This window comes from Lepidochelys kempii, chromosome 11 (assembly GCF_965140265.1).
Source record: "Lepidochelys kempii isolate rLepKem1 chromosome 11, rLepKem1.hap2, whole genome shotgun sequence".
Lineage (NCBI taxonomy): Eukaryota > Metazoa > Chordata > Testudines > Cheloniidae > Lepidochelys > Lepidochelys kempii.
The window spans coordinates 39,084,597-39,108,346 of NC_133266.1; the positions used below are offsets into that span (position 1 = coordinate 39,084,597).

The window sequence follows — 23,750 nt, forward strand, 5'->3', positions numbered from 1 at the left end:
TGAAAATTGCTTTAAACTGAATTCTCCGGGTTGGCTTAGTCTTCTGTGGTTGATATGTTGACAGATAAAATGTTTTGGCAAAAGGTGCTTATGTCGAGGATGATATGAGTCTTTGATATATAGTGGAGGTGGTGTGGCTCTTTTACAGTCAAAGTACGGCTCGCGGAGCCCCCGCCCCATTCTCCACCTACTAGATGTGGGGCGGGAGCTTAGGACTTCTGCCTTGCAACAGGGTGGTGAGGTAGGGGCTTCTGTCCAGCAGAGAGGAGGGGATCGAGGCTTCAGTCCCATGGGGCACACCTGTCAGGGGTTGAGGCTTCAGCAGGAACAGGGCTGAAGTCGCCGAGCCCCAGCAGGCGCCTTTTGCGGGGCTGAAGCCCCAAGTTCCGACAGGAGCGCCTTTGTTCTCGAACTTGTGAAGATAGATGTATGTGGCTCAGAGGGTAAGTAAGTTTGGCTAGCCCTGATATATAGGCACTCAGGATGGAACTGTCCCTAGAAAGTTGTGATGTTCCCCTATACTGTAGGTGCACCCAGACAGTTGTTAAGAGAACTGTGCAAGTTAAAGTACTCTTTGCCTGGATGGGCAGTCAGACCTTTTCTGCACATTTCCTGTGTGTTGCAGAGAAGCTGCACAAAAGGAAGATTAATGGTCAAGTCACGTTTTGACACCATATGGTGCTAAATGAGCAGCTTTGCATTTACCAGGAGTAAAGCTCAGGGGCTGAGGGAGGAAGAGGAAACAATGTTTTAAGCACACAGTCCATGAGAGACAGAGACCAAAAGACAGTGACAGTGCATTAGTTGAGGTTTTTGCAAGCTGCAGTTGCCTATGTACAGTCTGTGACCCCACCTCTGTTCAGGGAAACGAGTAATAAGCATTTTTTAAATAAATCATATTAGAAAATACATTGACACTGCATCATCAATTTCTCATCAAATGAAAAACTGACCTGCTGCAAAAGCGCACAAACATTAGCAAAAGGGCAACAGCATAAAGCTGTGTTGCGTCCTATGTGGTGCCCAATACAAAGAGTAGAATTTAGAAATGGTATAGGCTTGTCCTTGTTGATGAAGCTTCTGTACTTGGCCGCTCTTCTTCCCTTCCGTCAGATTGCCCCTGACAATGCAAACAGAGCCTTGGTTCAGCCTTCACACCTTATTTATTGCAAATCCTAACGTTTAAAGCTTATGTGTCATTCTCTTCTCTCCCTTGGGGACCAATATTTCTAGGCCTTTGTTCCCTGATGAAATCACCCATAGTGTGGCTTTGTTTCCCCTTCCCTTCATCACAGAGCAGGCCAAATGGAGTAAACAAGAGATTTAAGAGGTGCTTTGCACTCCAGGAGACCCTCTCAGGAACCACAGAAGGGTAAAGTGGAGCATTTCCACAATTGCTCCCAGCCCCAGCCCATGGACTTTTTTGTTCTGCCAGAGAAATGCAGCCCAGTTGTCTTGGACTAGAGGGAGAGGTCAGTCCCAGAAAGGAAATCAAGTAACAAATTTTCGTTTATGGGCATATCAGAAGGTACCTCTTTGAACTGTTATCATATAGATTCTTTTGAAAATGGATGCATGGATTCATTTTACAGTACCTTGCTTCAGCACCATGAGAAGTTACATTAACTGGCTTTTCATTAGCTGCTACTGTGGTACAATCTGTTGGAAAGTCAGACTTATCAGGCTTTCTCATATGCATAGGGGATTAGCAGGATGGATAAATTCCATATTCTAAACAGAGTTTATAAATGCAGTTTCAGTGTCATAATGAAGAAGTTGCTTAGGCTGTTAATGAATGACAGAGTGCTTTTTAAGTGCTTAATGTGCTGCAGTGCTTGACGAAGACTGAAGCAGCTTATCGAAAACCTTGACATTTCGTATAGCTTTACTTCTCCAATTCATATGGAATGAATAAATTAAGCAAGCATTTCACTTGTTCTCGCATTTAAAAAGTGAGTCTTCCATACTTTTTTTGGTGATGTTGCCAGTCATCACCGCACACTATATAAATTGGAATCTTGTCTAATTTATTGTGTCATAATTGGCATTTGACCTAATTGTCTGTTGCTGTGAAATGGCTTTAACGCTGTTGCTTTCTGAAGGAAAGAACTTTTCAAATATGAACATGATCAACTAGAGTTCAGAGTTCTTTTTCTTTCTTTCTCTCTTTTTTAATGAATTTAAAATTCTGGAAAAAAATTAAAATGACTTGTTTATAATTTAGGGCATCAGCCTAATGAAACTTATAAATCTGTCTCACAAAAGGGAAAATAAAATTAACCATGGGTAAAATTTTCAAAGGTGCCTAAGTGATTTAGGAGCCTACATCCCTAAGTTTCAGTGAGACTTAAGCTCATAAATGCCTATGTCATTTTTGAAAATGGGACTAGGTGCTTTTGAAAATTTGACTTCTTCATTGCCTTTTCTAGAATTCTAACTGTTCACAACACTGTTTTTTAGAGCAGTGGTTTTCAAACTTTTTTTATTTGCAGACCCCTAAAAAATTGCTGAGGGAGTTGCAGATCCCTTTGAAAATCTTAGACATAGTCTACGGACCACAGGTTGAAAATCACTGTTTTAGAGTGACTTGATGCTTGGTGACTTGTGCTCATTGTATACATTGTTAGTTTTCAAGTATAAAAGGAGATAATGTAGATATAAAATAAACTCCTTTTACTGAATCCTTCCTTAAGAGCTCCTGTCACTATGGACTTAGAGATAGTTAATCAGTGTGATTATGTTAACTATGTATGCCAGCTCAGTGATATATTCACTCCAAACCGCTTTCTCAAGAATTTCTAACTCTCCAGGGAGGCAGTCTGATTAAAGGACATTACAGACACAGAAATAATGATAGACAAACACCATAGCATAGTTAAGTGCAGAGGATTCAACTCGATTAAAATTATTAACCAATAGGGAACCATTCCCCAAATTACCTGACAGGGCTGTCCCAGTGCATGTTTCAGCTGGGCACCAGTGGTCCCAGATTCTAAAAAGCTGAGGGTGGATATGAGGTCAATACACCCTCAGGTTTGACCCGGGACTGGGGCTGGAAGTTAGTGTCCCAACCCATTCCCCACCTCCACAGAGGAGGTAGGTGAGATGAGATGATATGAGGAGAGCAACACACTGCATGAGACATGCAATGCCATGCTTAGGGTCAGTGTCTAAGTACCCCATTGAATTATGGTACACCACATAAGACCATTTTTAACCCATCAACCACACTGGAGCCCACTAAATTGTGACAAATTTAATTTCAATCCCAAAACTAGAACTCCGGGATGCTGATGGAAGGTGGAAGAACCCACATAGCAGTTTGCCAGTTTTGCTTTAGGGGAAAATCCCTTCCAGGCCACAAACAAAATGTGGTGATCAGCCTAGTTCCCAGTTTCAGAGGAGAACTAGCTCATTAGATAGGGATGGAGAAGGGTGGGGCTGGACAGAGCCCAAAATGGCTACTCCTCTGCAGCAAGCAAAAGCAGCTTTCCACTCCTGTCTTGGCAGATGAGAAGCAATCAGCTGGCCCACCATGCCTCTGCTGTTCACTGGCAGCAGGAGTGGACAGGACAGGTTCCGATACTTGGATACCATGCGAGGTGCCGTGCCCCTGCTCCCAGGTCCTGCAGCAAGGGGTAGGGGAATGAGAAAGAAGCAGTACCTTCTCCCTCTTCCATACATATATGCTGCAGGCCATCAGGAGGGAATTGTGTGTAGCACTGCCCCCAGCTGCAGCTCCTTGAGATCTCCCCCTACCCTACTCCCACTCAGGGTGGTGGAGGTGGAGCGTTCCCAGGGAACTGGCTATCCCTGTTGCTCTTGGACCGATCAAAAATGCACCCCAGCTAGCAAGGTGCATTTTCCTTGCTACGTAGATTGCAGTATCTGACCCCGTTGGTGGTACTTTATGCTCTGCATCAGAGGTTCTCAAACTGGGAGGCGAGCCCTGCTGGAGGGGGTGGGGGGTGTGGAATATATTCTGGGTGGGGGCTTGAGAAATTTTAGTGGAAAAAAACTTTACTGCGCACATTTTACCCAAAGCAATGAATAATTAGCAACGTTGATTCCTCCAGACATATCAGGTCCTCAGATGGCACTGTGCATTGACTCTAGATGGCGCCATACATTTTGATGGATTTGTGTGAAACTTGCATAGCATTATACAAAGTCATTGCCATCTATATGTTAATCAGTTTTCTACGACGCCGTGTGCACATTTAATTGTAAGCGTCGAGCACAATCACAGTTTTGCTTTTGCTTTTATTACAAATAATAGATTGTTGGCTCAGTTTGAACCCAATGACTTACTGATTTTAGTATTAAGTGAGAGTTGCATGTTTTTTTTGTTTGGTTTTTTTTTTGGTGTGCATATATACTTGTGTGGCAGGAGGTGGGGGGAGAACGTAAACTACTACAGACACAAAGAAGGGGAGTGCAGTCAAATAAGTTTTGGAACCACTGCTCTACATACTTAAAGCCATTTACCAAGCTAGAAAAATGCACGTTAACATATTCTGTTTATACTTGTTAACATATTCTGTTTATAATCTACAGATTCCGTGACTTTCCGTGACTTCTGGAGCGGCCAGTGTGCCTGGCTCGGGGACAGCTCAGGCAGCCCCTGCGCCAGTCGTACCAGCCTCTGCTGGGGCAGTCTTGGTCCACCACACACCTCTCTCCCCAGCAGAATTTGGGTGTGGGAGGGGGCAGGGGGTTGGGGCACAGGATGGGGTGAGGCAGGCTCTGGGCGGCACTTACCTGGGGACTCCCCGGAAACGGCGACCTCCCCCTCGCTCACCTGCTAGGTGGAGGTGTAGCCAGGCAGCTGTGCACACTGCCTCCACCTGCAGGCACTGCACTCAGACCTAGTGCTCTGGGCAGAGGCAGCGCGCACAGCTGCCTGGCCACGCCTCCACCTAGCAACTGAGTGAAAGGGATGGCGCTGCTTCCAGGGAGCCCCCCAGGTAAGTGCCTTCCAGCGCCCGTTTCACCCGTCCTGTGCCCCCACCTCCCACACCCAAACTCTGCTGCTGGGGTGCGGGGGAGAAGCACTGAGCCAGGTAGGAAGTCTGCTGGCTCCACCTGCCCCCAGCACCAGCGGGGGTCCCGGGCCATGCGCCGCCTTCCATCCCCACTCCAGCACCAGCAGAGGTCCTGGGCCACTGTCTGCCCTCCCTTCCAGCACCTGTGGCGCCCCCAGGCAGCCACCCTTCCCCCCAAGTTTTAGTCATGGGTATTTTTAGTAAAAATCATGGACAGGTCACAGGCCATGAATTTTTGTTTACTGCCCGTGACCTGTCCATGACTTCACTAAAAATATCTGTGATGAAAATTTATAAGTAGATATTTATAAGTAGATAACTGATAAAATTGTATTGTTGAACGAAGCTGATTAATCTAACAAGAAATCTGTAGTATCTTTTTCTGTGCTTGCTCTCTCTATCAATCTAGCCATCTGAATTTTTTCATAAAACTTATGGTTCTTAATAAAATGTTGCAGGATTAAGACCCTAAAAATTGGGCAGAAATCTAGCTGACTTTTTTTTTCCTTTACCCTAACGTTTGTAGGCTTAGCAGAATTCAATTTTTATTTTTATTATAATTCTGATTGATAATGTGTATTGGTTAAGCATTTATGTTGATTTCTTAATGTTTATTTTTAAGTATGTTTTATTTTTATCGATTTAAATATAGCTGTGCAAAATTTTGCTTTTAAGCATTTCTTCCTTTTTTTTACTCAATTTAAATTTTCACAGTTGCAGGAAATTATGGCAGGAGTCAGACAATATGGGAATCAGACATTAATTGACAGTAGACATTGAGATCCAAAAAGTTAAAGCTGTATAACCATTACAACACAAATTGTCAATATCACATGTCAAAGTATATAAAGTAAATATTCTTAAATCAAACTCTAATAAGTTCTCAAGCAGCATTTTTCTTACTTTGCCTATCTGTAAATTTTGATGATTGTCGATGTAAATGTTTTTGTTGTTTTTTGTGTATAGTGAAATCGAATCCTTCCAAGCCTATACATATGGCAATACAGTTCTTATTCCATCTCATAAAGGAAAGGAAAGTCTTATATAGGGTCTCAGTGTTTTTCAGTGGAATTCATCCTGTGGGACAGAAAGTTAATCATGAGTACTGTAGTGATGTGTGTGTGTGTGTGCATGTGAATCTATATGTATATATGCTAAACCTTTTGAGGAGAAACAAGCTAAATTGCCTGCCAGAATCTTAACGTTTTTTATAAATTGTTTTTGTGAATGACTGGGAGTTTGTGGATCATGAGCATTTAGGGAGACACATTGAATGTCGCAGGTGAGTTGTATCTTTGGATCTCTAGAAACCCTTTTTACAGACAGTTTTTTAAAAGCTTAAAACTACTAGTAACAATAGTCAGATGCTCAAATTGTGATTTGTCATAAGTACAGTAGACTAAAATGTGATCTTAAAACTATAGTTTCATTAGTATTATCAGATATTAGGATTCCAAAAGCTTGCAATCATGTAATATTGCAATGACAACCATTTAAAATTAAAATGCAAAGTAAAATGTAAAAATGAAAGATGTATTATAGTGTCAAAAGTGATGATTTTAATAATTTTTCAGGATGAGCAGTGAAGAATTGCCAGAGGTTCCAGTACTTTACAGAGATGTCTCATCCCTTTTGCTCATCCAGATTTTAACCATGCCACAACCATTGCGCAAAGGTATTCTACAAAAGTGCATATATTTAAATGATTGTAAACATAACTGTGTGCATTCATGGTGATTTTAAAAACACAACAAGTCAGAGCTTGTCTGCTGTGTTTTCTGAAAAAGTGACTCTGCCTTTATCTAAAGAAGGTGGCATTGAACAGAAATTTTTGTTGTGGTTTGACAGGCTTATCTGTGTCCCCTGTCTTCTCGCACCTTATCAGTCAACCAATACAATAAAGACCTGAAGCCTGAGAAAAACTATTAAGTTCTTTTACTGGAAAAAATGTGTCCTTTGCGTGACCTTCATCTCTTTTCTCTAGAGGGGCAGCTCAATATTTCAAGTTGAACTGAGTGCCTAAGGGTGAAAGATAGTAATTTATTTTGAGTTTGAGTTCAAATTGCAGCAATCATGTATAATAGGAGGTCACATACAAAGATGTTAATTGCAGTAATGCAGCAACTATAATGTAGTCAGCATATAGTATAACTTGGTATAAATTCTAAATAGGCACTTGTGAACTGAAGTCTTAGTTACCAAAATTCAAGATATTTGAAATATATCTATATTTGTAAAAAGGACAGTTGACTGTGGCTTATTTTGTGAGTAGTCAATGTATGGCCCTAAACAAGTGACTTAGGTTTTGATTTCACAGTTCTTTATTTTTACTTAGGATGCAACCAGCGGAGGTACTTAGTTGTGTTCTGTTAGTTTGCAGTTAGCTAAGTAAGGGGCTTATTCTCCTCTTGATGCATGCACCTAACTCCCCGTAAGGATAATAGAATCTGTTTGTGCCCAGTGAGAGGGAACAGACCCTTAAGTGTTGAGTGTTCCACTAAAACTCAGCTCAGGATTGGAAAATTATGGTGTCTGAGTATATCCTTTTGCAATTTTATGTTTTTTTGTTTATCTTGTACTATAATGTACTTTCTTTGTAATGCACCAAAAAATATGTTCTCTGAATAGTTTGGTATTCTAATAATCTAAAGAATAAAAATTAAGAGTGGGATACAGTTTGTCACAAAAATAAAACATTCATTATACTAATGTGCTTTATTTTAAATATGAGTCTTATCAGAAGGGCTTAACGAACAGGGATAACTGAACCCTAAGGAGACTAAACTGAGGAAAGATGGGATGTTAGATGGGGTGGGATCTGAGTTACCCAGGAAAGAATTTTCTGTAGTATCTGGCTGGTGAATCTTGCCCATATGCTCAGGGTTTAGCTGATTGCCATATTTGGGGTTGGGAAGGAATTTTCCTCCAGGGCAGATTGGAAGAGGCCCTGGAGGTTTTTCGCCTTCCTCTGTAGCATGGGGCACAGGTCACTTGCTGGAGGATTCTCTGATCCTTGAAGTCTTTAAACCACGATTTGAGGACTTCAACACCTCAGACATAGGTGAGGTTTTTCGCAAGAGTGGGTGGGTGAGATTCTCTGGCCTGTGTTGTGCAGGAGGTTGGACTAGATGATCATAATGGTCCCTTCTGACCTTAGTATCTATGAATCTATCTATGAAAGTGGTCTAAAATTATTCTTTATACAAGGACGGAATGAACCCTGGTACAAATGATTTAACCTTTCTGGGGCTATTTTATTTAAGAATGTAGGACAGCTTTGCATGCAGGTACACTTTTACATCAGGAAAACAACTTTCAGTTAATAGCAAGGCGTCATGCAGAGAGTTCTGTAAATTTTCATTTGCTTTTGCTTTTACTCAGAATATGTTCCAGTTGAAAGGGGAAAGGTGAAGTGACAGGGAAAAGATGGATATACATTTTTCAAACCTAGGAAGTATTAAGTTGGAAATAGAAAAATGGGATTGGTAAAACCAAAGTCCACCACTTTTTGTAATTCTTATTCCATAAAGAAAATTGAACAAAAAGGAGGAAAAACCTTCTTCAACTCTCACTCTCCAAACACAGAGATTGGGAGCTCAGTGAAATGTGTTGTTATTTGTACATACAGTAATAGAGATATTTAGCTCTTATGTAATGTGTATGTAATTCACAAAATAAGTATCATGATCACCCTTTTACTTATGGTGAAATTGAGACCGAGAGAGGTAAAGTGACTTGCCAAAGGTCACACAGCAGGTCAGTGGTAGAGCTGAGAATAGAAACTACGTCTCACCATGCGGCTTCCCAAGCTCTCTCCAACTTCTCAGTTTGATTCCAGAGCACAGCAATTGTGGCAGGACTGGACATGAGGATTCTGAGGCAAAGAGGATGGATGGGATGTGGTCTTATATTTACCGTATATACTTGTTCGCTAAGCCGCATTTTTTTAGTAAAAAAGTGGAAGCATCAGCGAAGGGGGTTGGCTTATGAACGGGTGTAGAGAGCGGGAGAGGTGGGACACAGCCCCGCCCCCCAACAGAGGGGACAAGGAGAGGCAGCAGAGCCAGAAGGGAAGAGGTGGGGCCAGAGTCTCTCTGCTTCTGGCCACGCTGATCTTCCCCCAGCCTCGAAGCAGCTGCAGCTCCGGGGCTGGCAGGCTGCGGCCATGCCGCTCAGCCCCTCCCCCCAGAGCACTCTGTGGCCGCGCCACCCGGCCCGCCAGAGCACACTGTGGCCACGCCGCTCAGCCCACCGGAACATGCTGCGGCCGCGCCGCCCAGTCTGGCCTGCCAGAGCAGCTCCAGCCAGGCCAGAGACATCCTCCCCTGGCCCGCCCCAGCTAAGATGGGAAGGGATGGGATGGGGAGAGTGTGGGGGTCCTGGGCTAGGGGTAGGGTCATGGGGGGGTGGTGGTCACAGGGGTTACTTCCCTGACCCTCAGCTTCCCCCTGCTTCTCTCTCCCCCCCCCAACCCCCCCGCACACACACAAAAAATGTCCCCACCAGTTGCTGTCCCAGCCCGTCAGGGTAAGCAGCTGGCAGGCTGGGACAGTTTGTTTATTTAGGTTTACTTCCCTGCCTGCGGACGCTCGAGATAAACAAACCGTCTCGGCCTGCCAGCGGCTTATCCTGTTGCCCTGGGAGCCAAAGTTTGCCAACATTTGCCAACCCCTGTATTATAGGGTCGTCTTATGAACGGGTCATTAAAAATTTCCATTTTTACTTGTCCATCTTTGGGGGGTCGGCTTATAAATGAACCGGCTTATGATCGAGTATATATGGTACCTATCCCTATATACTGTACCTATCCCTAGAATGCTCTTCCAACTTTATACTAAAGTATTTCACAGACAAAATGGTACTGCAGTATGATGCTAAACCTACTACCAGGGGACTCTGAGTCATAAGAACAAACAGAAAATCTGTGTATAGAATACATGGAGGTTTTTTTCTCTTTATTTTTTGAGAGAAACAATTTTATATGGGCATTGAGTTCTGCATCATATTACAATACCATTTCTTTGGAGTGTGGACAATTTTAAAGTAATAAAATATTTGCACATTTGATTGTGGTCCCTGTGGTAAACTACAGTTACCTTATTCTTCAAGTATTTAATGTGTCAGTTCATCTTTTTTGCTTCAAATCCATTTTTGAGATCTAATCATATTTACATAGTATTCTTTGAGAACATTAGCACTTACGAAGCAGGACCGAAACTTCATATATTGGCCTTCAAGTATAGCTCTGGGAATTGCATTAGCTACCTTATTAACTGTTGTACCATCTTGGTATCTTTTTCATTCCTACATTGATTAAGGCAAAATAATACCATTATAACTGTTCAGTCTCTTCATTCAGAGAGTGAAAATTGATCTGAACCCATCATAAAGAAAGAACACAAATTAAGTCTTTTATTACAGAGAAGCTTAATGATAGAGGTCAGAACATTTACAGGCTCTAGTCACATCAATTTATTAGGATAGGACTAAGAGGGTACACATTGTACGTGTAGAGTGCACCTGCTGTGTAGTGTGACCTGCAAAATAGTCACTGTGTTCATTTGCTGAAACAATTTGTGACTTTTAAAAACCTAAAAAGTCTAAGATGGGCAGAGCTGCTATGTGCTTGACATGCTTGGCATTGTGATTAAGTAAAATTCTCTTCATATGTGTAGGATACTGTGAATTCATCTTTACAATGTGAGATTAAATATATTGGTCTCTTGAAGCACACTTACATGTATGTGCTTATGAGTTAATATTTGTGCATCATCGTGCAATGCACAGAATAGACACTTCTCAGGGAGTGAATCAGGATTGTGTAGCAAATGAGGCTATTGTCTGTAGAAGCCCTGGCACATTTGTTGTAGAAGTAGAGAGTTATGTAATGTATGTGGCAGGAGACTGCAGAAACAGAAAGGGTGGTCTTGTGGTTAAGGCAGTTGAATGCCATCCTTGTGAATTGAATTCTGCCCCTTCCTCTGCCACAATATTCTTAATGCTGGGCAAATCACATAAGCCAAACTTTTCACAGGTAACCACTCAACATAAGTTCCTCATTTCCTGAGTGCCTGACTTGAGACTGTGGGGTCCGATTTGACTCAAAGCTGTAATGAAGTCAAGGAGAGCTGTGCTTTGAACATATAAAGTATCATATACATGCTAAGTACTCTGAAAAATCAGGATCTGGATGTGTCAAGTTGGGCAACCACAATTGGTAGACACTTTTGACAGTTTTGAACTTGCTTTCTCTGTGATTTTGTGCCCCATCTGTGAAATGGAGACGATGATAATACAGTCTGACAGGGGCGTTGTGAGGATAAATGGATTGTTTGTAGTACTACAGAAAAGCCCAAGAGGAAATTAATAATTTTGTATTCAGAGCAGGATTTAGATCGTGTGCAGTAAATAAGGCCCAGGGCCACACACTGAACAATGAGGTAAAAATAAATATTAAATAGTTATCCCATTTTCTTCTTTGAGTGATTGCTCATGTGTATTCCACAATAGGTGTGCGTGCTCGCCACGTGCACCGGTGCTGGAAGTTTTTTCCCTTAGCAGTACCTGTAGCGGGAGCGCTCCCCACGACCACTGGAGTGGCACCTGCCTGGCACGGTATAAGAGGAGCTGCACGCTCCCCGCACCCTCAGTTCCTTCTTGCCGCCAGTGAAGGTGCGTTGGAACTGCTCTGCTCCAGCTTTGCTGTAGCTTGTCCCCAGAACTGCTCATTCATTCAGTGTTAGTACCTGTAGTTAGTTAGCTGTTTAGTTAGTCAGTGAGGCCGGGTCGGGGCATGCCCTGCGCCCCAGGGTTTAAATCATGCAGCTCATGTAGGTGTTCTGTGCCAAGAAGTGACCCGCACGCAGACTGTTTGCGCTATTTGGGAGAAACCCATATCAGCGAAAGGTGCAAGATTCGCAAGTTGTTTAAGCCTCGGACCAAAAGAGAAAGGAACATCAGGCTCCGGGCCATCCTGATGGAGTCAGTGCTCACCCCGACTCCGGCACGCCACTCCGAACTGGTACCCAGCACCGCGGCGTCAGTATGCAGCGACCCTCTGGTGCCACTGACCAGTTGGCACTGCTCCCCATCCACGGGGCCTGCCAAGAGGGCCAGGAAGACTCCATCTTCGCAGCAGCACTGAGGGAAGTCAGGGACAGAGGCTAGGCCCATGTCGGGCAGTCCTCGATCCCCACCAGGCCCCAGGCCTCCTACTCAGGTTGAGTAGAGTAGCCTGGCCCCTTTGGAACAGGCCTCTCTGGATGTCTGGATGCCATCTGCACCTGAAGCCCTCCAGGCGTCCTGGGATGTTATGTCCATGCCGGTGCCCGGAGCACCACCGATGTTGGCCCCACGCTCCAGAGGCAAGCCGCCACTGGGATTTCCGCAGTTGCCTCCGGCCTGATACCAGTCTTGGTTGAGGGAATGTTCCTGACACCGTTCACCGCCCAGCGACTGCTCAGGGCAGAGTCCATGTGGCTCACCCTCAACGCTAACCAGACTGGCTGGCTGGGTTCCTTCTGGCTAGGATTCTCGGCACCGCTTGTCCTCAAGGAGTGAATATTGATGGGGCCGCAGTGGGCGTCGCCAATGGTCCTCATCTCGGAGAGGGTACTGCAGTCGGTCACGGCACGGTCATCGACGCTGTTCCCACTCGGACTCCCGCTCCAAGTCTCTGCCAAGGCACCGCAGCCCCGGGCGTTGATCACTGGCAGCTTGCTGCTGTGGGTCCGCCCGTCAAGGCTGTTTGCGGAGCATCTGTTGCAATCGATACCAGTCCTCCATGTCGAGATCGCGGTCCCACAGCCGTCATAGATCCTAGCACCACTGTTCCTCCCGATCCAGAGATAGCAGCAGATCTTACGCCAACCCCGGTCTCCATTTGTAGCCGTCCTTTGGTGGGCCAGGCCAGTCAACCCGAACAGCTGGCCCTGCCGGGGCCACAGCAGGTGCAGTGGCACTGAGCGTCGTGACCAGCCCAATGGTATCAGTGAGCACCGTGGCCTCCGGCGCAGCCACCGGTGGGAGCTCACTCGGTGGCTGGAGCGTCGGAAGCACCATTAGACTCCCTCTCCAGAACCCTGAGAAAGGAGTCGGTGGGACATACATCCTCGGCACTGTTCCTGGAGTCCGACCAGGTGGTGGGCCCTCCAGTGCCTGCTGACACCCAGAGCACTGCACCGGCCTCCTCGCCCTGCCTGGAGGAGGTGATTGTGATGTCCGTCCCCGCCCCCCCCCCCCCCCGCAGGAGGATTTCAGGGCTCACCAAGAACTCTTAAAGAGGGTGGCAGCAAGCCTTCACCTCCAAGCAGAAGAGATGAAGGAGCCCTCAGACTCGCTGTTTAACGTGTTGTCCTCATCAACACCGGATAGGGTGGCCTTGCCTCTCCATGAAGGAGGTGGCTAAAATTTCAAATGCCATGTGGCAAACACCGGCCTCGTTGGTCCCCATCTCTAAAAAGGCGGAACACAAGTACTTTGTACCCACTAAAGGGCATGAGTACCTGTATACCCACCTAGCGCCCAACTCCCTGGTGGTCAAATCAGTCAACCACAGGGAACGGCAAGGTCAGCCAGCCCTGACCCCAAAGAACAAAGACTCTCGGAGACTAGATTCTTTCAGAAGGAAAATTTATTCGTCTTCGAGCTTACAGTTACAAGTGGCAAACCATCAGGCTCTCCTGGGCTGGTACAAATTCAATCTGTGGGGCTCCCTGCCCAAGTTTGAGGACTCCCTCCAGGAGTGTGATAGGAAGAAGTTCAGGGCGCTAGTGGAGGAAGGGGCAGCGGCTGCTAGGGCGTCGCTGCAGGCAGCCTCGGATGCTGCAGACATGGCCGCACGATCAATGGCCTCCGCCGTGTCCATGAGACAGGCGTCATGGCTTCTGGTCTCTGGGCTGTCCAGCGAGGCGCAGTCTTCCATGCAGGATCTCCCATTCGATGGGAAGGCTCTGTTTGCAGAGGAAACAGATACAAGGCTGCATGGCATGGAAGACTCCCGCACGACCCTCCAGACTCTGGGCCTCTATGTCCCGGCTCCAGCAAAACCTAAGTTCAAGCCGCAGCAGACTCCCTTCCAGGCTGCCCTCCTGAAGTATGGGGCCGCCTATAAGAGGCAGTGGGACTATAAGAGACACTCTCAGAGGCGGTCTCGGCCTGCCCCCCAGCCTGGGCAAGCAGGCGGGGAAAAGTCGTTTTTGACAGGACGCTCGGGGGTACCCCGCCAGTCCTCACCAGGGATCCACCCCCAATAAAACTACCCTTCTCCAATCAGTTGTGTGCTTTTCTCCCAGAATAGTCGTGGCTCACCTCGGACCGATGGTCCTCAACACGATCTCCCAGGGTTTACTTCCTCCCCGCCCAACCATTCCCCACCCCCATCCCTCTTGGGGGACCCCTTTCATGAAGATCTGCTTGAGCAGGAGGTAGGGTGGCTCCTAGGACTAGGAGCGATAGAGGCGGTGCTCAAGGAGTTCATGGGCAAGGTGTATTACTCCCGTTATTTCCTTATCCCGAAGGCCAAAGGGGGGCTCAGGCCCATCTTGGACCTGCAAGGTCTGAACCAGTACATGGTGAAACTCAAGTTCCGCATGGTCTCCCTGGCCGTCGTCATCCCCTCCCTGGATCCTGGGGACTGGAGCACTGTCCTCGATCTACAGGACGCATACTTCCACATCCACATATTTGAGGGGCACAGGCGCTTCCTCTGTTTTGTGGTGGGACAGAATCATTACCAAGTCATGGTCCTCCCATTTGGTCTGTCGGCTTCCCCCAGGGTCTTTACAAATGCATGTTGGTGGTAGTGGCCTACCTCAGATGGCGGGGGGTCCAGATATTTCCCTATTTGGAAAATTGGCTTGTCAAGGGCATCTCCTGGTCGCAGGTGAGGGATTACATGGCGCTCCTCCTGTCCACGTGCACCACCTTGGGCCTGTTGGTAAAAAATACCAAGTCCACATTAGTCCCAGTCCAACGCATAGAGTTTATCAGGGTGCTCCTGGATGCAGTGTCGGCCAGGGCCTCTCTCCCGCCAGACAGATTTGAGACTCTGAAAGGTCTCATCAACTCGGTCACAAGATTCCCGGTGACAACAGCCAGGGTTTTCCTGCAACTCTTGGGTCATGTGTCAGTGTGCACGTACATGGTCCGTCACGCTAGACTCAGGATGAGGCCCCTCCAGCTCTGGTTGGCCTTGAAGTTCTCCCAGGCCATGAACAGGATGGACAAGGTCCTCACCATGCTGGACTCTGTGATCACCTTCCTACAGTGGTGGTCCGCCCCAAACAACATGCTCCAAAGGGTCCTGTTCAGGGACAGGGCCCCGTCGTTGGCGCTGGTGTCTGATGCGTCGAACCTGGGTTGTGGGGCCCATGTGGGGATCTTTCAGACTCAAGGCCTGTGGTTGGCTCAAGACCTGACCCTACATATAAATGTCAAGGAGCTCAGGGCAGTGCAGCTGGCGTGTATGGCCTTCCGCTTGCACCTGGAGGGCAAGGTAGTCAGGGTCCTCACGGACAACACGGCCTCGATGTTCTATAACAGGCAAGGCGGGGCCCGATCCTCTACTCTCTGCCACGAAGCCCTCAGGCTGTGGGACTTCTGTATAACCCATGACATCCTCCTGAAGGCCTTCCACCTAGTGGGTGCCTGGCATGAGAGGGTGGATTGCTTGAGCAGGGACTTTTCCTCGCAACACAAGTGGTCCCTCCACCTGGAAGTGGCCCACCGGCTCTTCCGAAGGTGGGGAACTCCCCAGGTGGACCTACTCATGACTTGGCAGAACTGGCGATGCTCCTGGTTCTGCTCCAGGGGGGGCCTGGGGAGGGGCGCTATCTCCGATGCCTTTCTCCTGTCCGGTCAGGCTGGCTTCACTACACCTTTCCCCCGTTCTCTCTAATCAGCAGGGTCCTGGAAAAGATAAAGACAGGCATGGCCCCAGTCCTCCTGATTGCCCCGGCGTGGCCCAGACAGCATTGGTACGGGACCCTCACGGGCCTGGTGGTAGCTCCACTATGGCCGTTGCCACTCCACCCAGACCTTCTCCCTCAGGACCAGGGCCACCTCCTCCATCCCAACCTAGAGGCGCTTCACCTCACGGCGTAGATGCTCAGTGGTTAGGTGGAGAGGAAAGGACGTGCTCAGAACAGGTTCAGCGCGTCCTCCTCGAAAGTAGACGGCCCTCCACTCGCCGCGCTTATTTGGCAAAGTGATCCGGGTTCTCTTGGTGGGTGGCAGACCTTGGTGTCTCCCCGGTGGCTGCCCTGATCCAGCTTATCCTTGATTACCTCCAACACCTCCAGCTTATCCTTGATTACCTCCAGGGCCTGGCGCCCTCATCAGCCGAGGTGCACCTGGCAGCCATATTGGCCTTCCATCCGCTGGTGCAAGGGCACACGGTATTTTCCCATGCTATGACTGGCCTGTTCCTTAAGGGTTTGGACCATCTTTTTCCGTATTCTAGAACCCCGGTCCCGCAGTGGGACCTAAACCTGATGTTGGCTCGTCTCACGGGGCCCCCGTTTGAACCACTGGCCACGAGCTCCTGGTCTCACCGCTTGTGGAAGGTGGCTTTCCTGGTTGCAATCACGTCGGCCAGGTGAGTCTCGGAGCTCAGGGCCCTGACCTCCTAGCCGCCGTACACGGTCTTTCATAAGGACAAGGTCCAGCTCTGCCCACACCCCGCGTTCCTCCCAAAGGTGGTCTCCGCCTACCATATGGGTCAAACATTTTTCTACCGGTCCTCTGCCCCAAGCCTCACCCATCCAGTGAGGAGCGCCAGCTCCACACAGTCGATGTGCGGCGGGCTCTGGCTTTCTACCTTGAGCGGACTTGTCCCCCCGCCACCCATTGTGAGGGCACACTCGACTTGGGCGCAGGTCTCATCGGCTGCCTTCGTGGCCCACGTCCCAGTCCAGGACATTTGTAGGGCCGCCACGTGGTCTTCGGCTCACACGTTCACCTCGCACTATGCGATCGTCCCCCAAACCAGGGATGACGCCAGGGTTCGGCAGGCTGTCCTCTGTCCTGGGAATGTGTGAACTCCTACCCACCTCCATCAGATATAGCTTAGAATCACCTATTGTGGAATACACATGAGCAATCACTCGAAGAAGAGAAGACAGTTACCTGGATGTCTATTCCACATCCCACTCTCCTTCCCCTCCGTCGGAGTTGTCTGGCAAGAAGGAACTGAGGGTTGGGGGAGCATGCAGCTCCCCTTATACCGCGCCAGGCAGGCCTCACTCCAGGAGTCGCGGTGGGTGCTCCCCCCTATGAGTACTGCGAGGGGAAAAACTTCCAGCACTGGTGCACGTGATGAGCGTGCACACCTATTGTGGAATAGACATGAGCAACACATCTTGAAGAACACCAGTTACGGAAAAGGTAACTGTCTTTTCCCAGAACAGAAAAAGGCAGACATCTTGTGGAGAAAATAGTATGAGATTGTGTAGTAAAAGACTTGTCTCATAATTCATAAACACCGGGGGCCCAAATGAAGGTTGTACAGGCAAACTAGCAAATAATTTGGGGGCAGGAGGGGGGAGAAGGTTTAATGACCAAGCCAGAGCAATCCTTTTTAAAATCTTGTCTGAAAGCACAGTGCCCCCAATAATATGCAAGGACATTGATCTAGTACTGACTGAAAGAAGAGCACAACCTATTGAATAACCAAAATATGGAGCTCAGTTCTTCCTCTGTTCAGCTTGGCACTCAGCTTGCCACGGGAATGAGGTGGGCATGAACCATCAGAGAACTGCTTATAGCTTCCTGCTTCTTCACCAGCTCAGCATGAGCATCTGTGAAAGCAGCCTGGGAGCTGCACTAATTTATGCCACTCTAAGGTTAAGTGACTTGTAGCCTATCATAAGGGAAGTAATGTTTCCCTCCATTGCCCATTTAGAGCCTGAATCTCCTTCGGCACCATAAAGGGCCCAGCAGCACCTCAGGTGAACATTAACATTTATCTTTCATCACTGGATATGTATCTTGACTAAGTAGAGAAAAAGTATTAGCTTAAACAGTAAATATTTCAGTTTCTACACTGAAAGTAGATTATGTATACACAGGGCTTTTGGTTAGCCTTTCATGGATTATTTTACATTTTAATGCTGACTTCCTTTTTTTAAAATGTTTTTTTCAAATATCTGTTTAAGTTTCAGTGAAAGAAAAAGGTTTATTTAGGTAAGGTGACTATTTCCAGTTTATGCAGAATTGCTAACCTTTTCCTTTGAATGTGTTTAGTCAGCAAGCTCTCTTATTGCAGTTGTTGCCTTCCAGCATATGACATTTAATTTTATATAAATGACCGAATAAAAAGGCATATGCCGAGTTATCAATAAATGACTTATCACAGTACTGCTAGGATTAGGGGGTCCACCAGCCTTTCCTTTATAAACTCTATAATGGACTTCAGTGTAGGTTGTGTAAAGATATATTAAAGATAAATGGGATGATTTTTGCACACAATTGTTTCACCCTAATCAGCTGTACAGTTAACAAATAATAAAAGACACACTGCCTGGATATTTTAGTCATGTAAATGCAAAATGAGAATACTACACCAATGTGCAATGGTCTCATTAATATAACTTTGTTTTATCCCTAACATGCAACAAACAATAGTAGGTATTAATATGTTATTTATAGTAGATGCCCCACTGCAAACACCTTCTGCCTTTTGAGTGTGAGTGGGGGTGTGTTGGACTCCCAAAGGGCCTAAAGTTCATATTGTGAAAAAACTAACCTGCAAATTTTATTTTTATTAATTTTTTTAATTAAAGTACAAAAAGCATAACCACATTTTAAAAAACCCCTGCATTTTGACCTACCTAAATACAATGACTGAATTTAGTTTTGTTAGGATGAAAATTTACATACCCTAAATCTCTATTGACTAGGACTTGCTATGTCTACACTGTAGATGGGAAGTGTGCCTCTCAGCCCTGGTAGACAGGCATGCGTTAGCTCTGCTTAAGCTTGAGCACCAAAAATAGCAGTGTGGACTTTGCAGCATAGGCTAGCCTTGGAGTACGGCCCCAGAGGATTGGGCGGGCTTGTACTCGGGGTGGCTAGCTCATGCCACTAACCATGCTACAACATTCACGCTGCTTTTTCTAGCACACTAGCTTGAGCAGACTTAGAATGTGTCTGTCTACCGGGGCTGGGGGGCACACACCCAGCTGCAGTGTAGACATACCCTGAAGTCCATGAAAGCTATGCAATGGTGCAGGACTTGAGGGGAGGGGGTCAACCGAAAGTAATTCAAATATAGCATTTGAACTCTTCTGACTGCCTCAGGGCAGTTTTAAGTTTTGCTGGTAGCAAGAGCCCACTAGGGTCATTTATTCTTGCCTTGGATTAGTGGAATGCAAGATGCCATGTGCTCTCCTGTCATTTTTTGAGGGGTTTAGAAAAGACTTCTCACCCTATGGCACAAGAAAGCAAAGCAAAGGGGCCTCAATAGAAATCAAGGAAATGGCATTTAAAGATATCAGAGTAGCAGCCGTGTTAGTCTGTATTCACAAAAACAAAAGGAGTACTTGTGGCACCTTAGAGACTAACCAATTTATTTGAGCATAAGCTTTCGTGAGCTACAGCTCACTTCATCGGATGCATAAGTGAGCCGTAGCTCACAAAAACTTATGCTCAAATAAATTGGTTAGTCTCTAAGGTGCCACAGGTACTCCTTTTCTTTTGGCATTTAAAGAGACACTTTCAAGATAAAAGGTATATTATATAAAAAAAGCTCTTTGTAACAATAGCTTTATTAGAATTAAAATATATTTTAAAAACTTATTTTATTTTTACCATTTATGATGTTTGTTGACCTCATGTACTTTGCTCAGGTTGGAGAGAAACTAGACTGGTTTATTTAAGTCATTCTCCATTCCATTAAAATCAGTTTAATCTTTCAGTTCCGACTCTGTTCTACTTAGGTTATTTCACAGCACCCAACACTGTATCTTAGTTCCTTCTAGAATTATGAAATGAAACAAGTAGACAAATATCTATCAAATGCAGTTCCTCTTCATTCCTGTACTGCTCCTTACTCCCAGGCGAAAACGTATTGTTAGTGTGCATGGTTTTTAAAAGTAAGCTAATGTGGTAATACTGTTCTTAGAAAATGCAAGACTGAAAAAATAAGTCTTGCGTTTGTGCTGCACTATGGTGCAGTTTGTGATACTCCTTAGATCCTGCAGGAGAGAGTTCTACAGTATGGGCTAGCCCCCAGGAAAGCCTTGATTTCTGTACAGATGGGCTTCACCCTGGAGGCAGATACCAGAGGAGTGGAGCCACATTGAGGGCAGTTCTGGTCCCTAAGGGACCAGCTATTTTAGGTATCCTGTGCCTGGCTGTTTAGTGTTCTGAGAATCAGGATGCAGATCTTAAACTTAATATCATGCTCTACAGGGAGCCAGTGGCAGGAGAACAACACTGGGCTGATGTGCTCTCAGTAACGTTTGTGCGTGATGAGACCTGCTGCTGCGTTCTGCGCCAGGTGCAGTCCTTTCAGGGTTGATGTTTCCATAACAAAATAGACTGCACTGCTATTATCCAGATAGAAGGTGGAGTTATGTATTATTGTGACTAAGTTATCATTAGCAAGGGTGAAACTATTGCCATGCTGTTGGTGTTTGGGTTTTCAACACCACTAAGGAATGCTTTTCACAGCTATTTCTACTGGATTTTTAAAATAAATTTTTAAACAAAAACAACATTTTGGGCTCCAAATTCTTGAGTGTCCCTTTACACAGCCTACAATAAAGCCTGCTCGAAAACAGAGTTTATAAAGGAAAGGCTGGTAGACCCCTAATCCTAGCAGTTCTGCAAGGTATCTCTGTATTATGTATGTATTGAGGTATTTTATGTGAAATATTTCGTTATTTTACTGCTGTACATTGTATAAATCACATTTTCTGCAAATTGTAAATTCTTAACCTAATTCTTTTGATGTTACCAAGTAATTTAAATTGGTTCTGCTAAATTCTGGCTTCTACTAAAATTTCTGCACATCAGAAAAAAAAATTAATCTTTTACTATTAATGCAAACAATGCAAGTATTTTGTAAGTAGAACAACAAAAGCATGATAGATCTTTAATTTCAGCAATAATAATGTGTAAAATGGACATGCAAAAAGTTTATATTTAATCTATGTGGTAGTTATCCTATAATGTCATTATAAGTAGGGCCCTACCAAATTCACTGTCCATTATGGTCAACTTCACAGCCATAGGATTTGAAAATTGGTAAATTTCATGTTTTCAGATGTTTAAATCTGAAATTTCAGTGTTGTAACTGTTCACAGTGTCCCAACCCGAAAGGGTATTGGAAGGGGGGGGGTAACAAATCTGTTGTAAGGGGGCGTATTGGGATTGTCACCCTAATTTCAGTGCTGCCTTCAGGGCTGAACAGAGTGGGGAGGAGGGGTGTGGAGCTATCTGCAGCCAGGAGAGATTCCAAAGAGCAAGTCCTGTCTTGCCCCAGCCTGCCTGGACTAGCAGCTAGGAGCCCCCTTTGCTGGGGTGTTCCTAGCAGCACAGGGAAGATCAGATCCAACTCCACAAGCCTCCTCCAGTGACAGGAACCTCCAGGGCTGCTGCCCAGTCCCAGAGCATCCTGCAGCAGGGGGAGGCACCCAGATGTGGGTCTGGTCTCTCTCGCCCCTCCTTCCACCCGAGCAGCTATGCAGGGGATGGACAAGGTTTATCTGGAACTAGGATCCCCCTTTGCTGGGGTGCTCCTAGGAACAAGGAGACATCGGATTTAACGGGGAAGGGCTTATTTCACGGGTCCGTGTTGCGTTTTTCACTGCTGTGAAATTGATAGGCCCCTAATTATGATCATTGTTACTTTTTTGTACTGCAGTAGAGCCCAGAGCTCCAAACTGGACTGGGGACCCAGTGTGCTGTACACACTTATAGTATAGCCCCTGCCCCACAGACCTTATCATCCAGCGAGGTTAAGACATGACAGTTGGGTGTAGAATACAAGTGAATGACAAGGAGGAGGAAGACAAGTGTAACATTTATTGCTTACGTACGCAATCTTATCCTAGGTGCACTGTTTGGAGTGTGTTTAAAAAAAAAAAATTAGAACAGGTGCATGAGAAACTCTAAGGAAGGCCACCTCCCTAGCTATTATCACTAGGCATCATGACAGAGTCCTGCTATCATAGGCAACATGACAGAGGTAAGTCTTACTAAGAGATTTGAAGGGGAGACAAAGGTAGTGGCTATGCAGACTGGGTGAGGAGGGTGTCCCAGTTTTACAGTAAGAAATATGAAGTTGTATTTCTTTTCATTTACACTTTCATGGTGTAAAATTAATACACAGTCTCTTGTTGGCTCAGATCTCTATGTACTGCCACAAGGGGCATCAGAATTGAGGACCTGAGCTCAGTCCTAAACTAGAATGGAATCAATTGTCTGTAGATGTAGCCATGTAAAGCTGTGAGTGTGCGTGCGCATGCATGGCCTTTAAACTGTGGATCTCCTTCCCTGCGTGAATCGAAGAAGGCTGGTCTTTGTAGGTGGAAACGCCATGACAATGGAGCCTCTGGAAGAGGAACAAAAGAAGGGCTTGGGTTGTGGGGGGCTGTGATAGAGGCTCAGGAGACTGTCCTCTCTCTGGGGAGGATGTGGGAGTAGAAGATGACATATACTATGAAATCCATTATAAGAAAACTAGTGTAATTATGTTGAGATAAGAAGTAAAGCCCATGCATTGGTTTGTTTAATATGGGACGCATATGGTTATACAAAAACTAGTACCTTTTCAATGACATAGACCATTTAGATGTAAATTGTGCTTAGTAAATATATGCTGTTTAGATAGTGTTTAAAGAATGTGAAAATCCATAGGTTTCTGTCTGTGTTTGGATTTCTTGTGAGCATTTACTAAACAAAAAGACAAAAATGGACACTAGTTCACAAATGAATCCTGCAGTCCAATGTTGGGTCCGAGGACCCAACATCCCCTCTGCACCCCCTCAGTCTTGCTTATATGCTGGATAAGCACTTAATTAAATCAACGTCAACTCCTGTATGTTTTCATGCACAAAGCTCACTCAGCCCTTGGTTAAGGAGGAATGAATTTAAGCCAGTTTTGGTTTGTTGTTGCATCATATTATGTAACTAAAAGTGAACCAAAATCTGGGGGAGCACTTGTTTTAAGCGCCTAACTCCTGTTATTTTTAATAGGAATCAGAGTTACATCGATGCTAGTATGGAAGATTGTCCCCTTAGTATGGGACTGATTTGAATTGAAGTAGGAAAGGGGTAGGTCGTGCAAACTTAAGTTTTAAAGTTGATCTGCAAAATTGAAAATAAATGAAATTGTTTGGAGCAGGAAGTGCTGTAAGCCTCTAATAAGATGAGAAAAAGGGACATTTAGCACATCTGCACCTTAACCCTCACTTTCACCTTTCTTCTCTTTCAAATATTGTGACGTCTCGTTCTGCCTCTGATTGCCAGCTGCTCACAGCTGATTTCAGAGCAGTTCCTTGTACCCACTGCAGACTGGAGTCTTCCTGTAGGGAGAGATGTCCTGTCTGTCTATGTAATCTATATATCTATAGTGTGGGTGGGTGGGTGTGGTATGCATACATATCTAAATACAATTCTGAGGGCTTCTGAAAGAAAAGAGAAACCTCTTTCTAAAAAAGTTGAAACATAATTCATATTTTTATATATAAGAATACAACA

At 45.7% G+C, this 23,750-nt stretch overlaps 1 protein-coding gene across 6 annotated transcripts in view; it reads left to right on the plus strand.

Annotated features, from left to right (window-relative positions):
* UBR3 (ubiquitin protein ligase E3 component n-recognin 3) overlaps positions 1-23,750 on the plus strand; it is a 207,487-nt gene that overhangs the window by 162,199 nt on the left and 21,538 nt on the right. For all 6 annotated transcript variants that reach the window (XM_073305786.1, XM_073305780.1, XM_073305781.1 and 3 more), the window contains one exon: positions 6,620-6,720. In XM_073305786.1, coding sequence (XP_073161887.1) covers positions 6,620-6,720 — 101 coding nt within the window. The remainder of the gene's footprint in view (positions 1-6,619; positions 6,721-23,750) is intronic.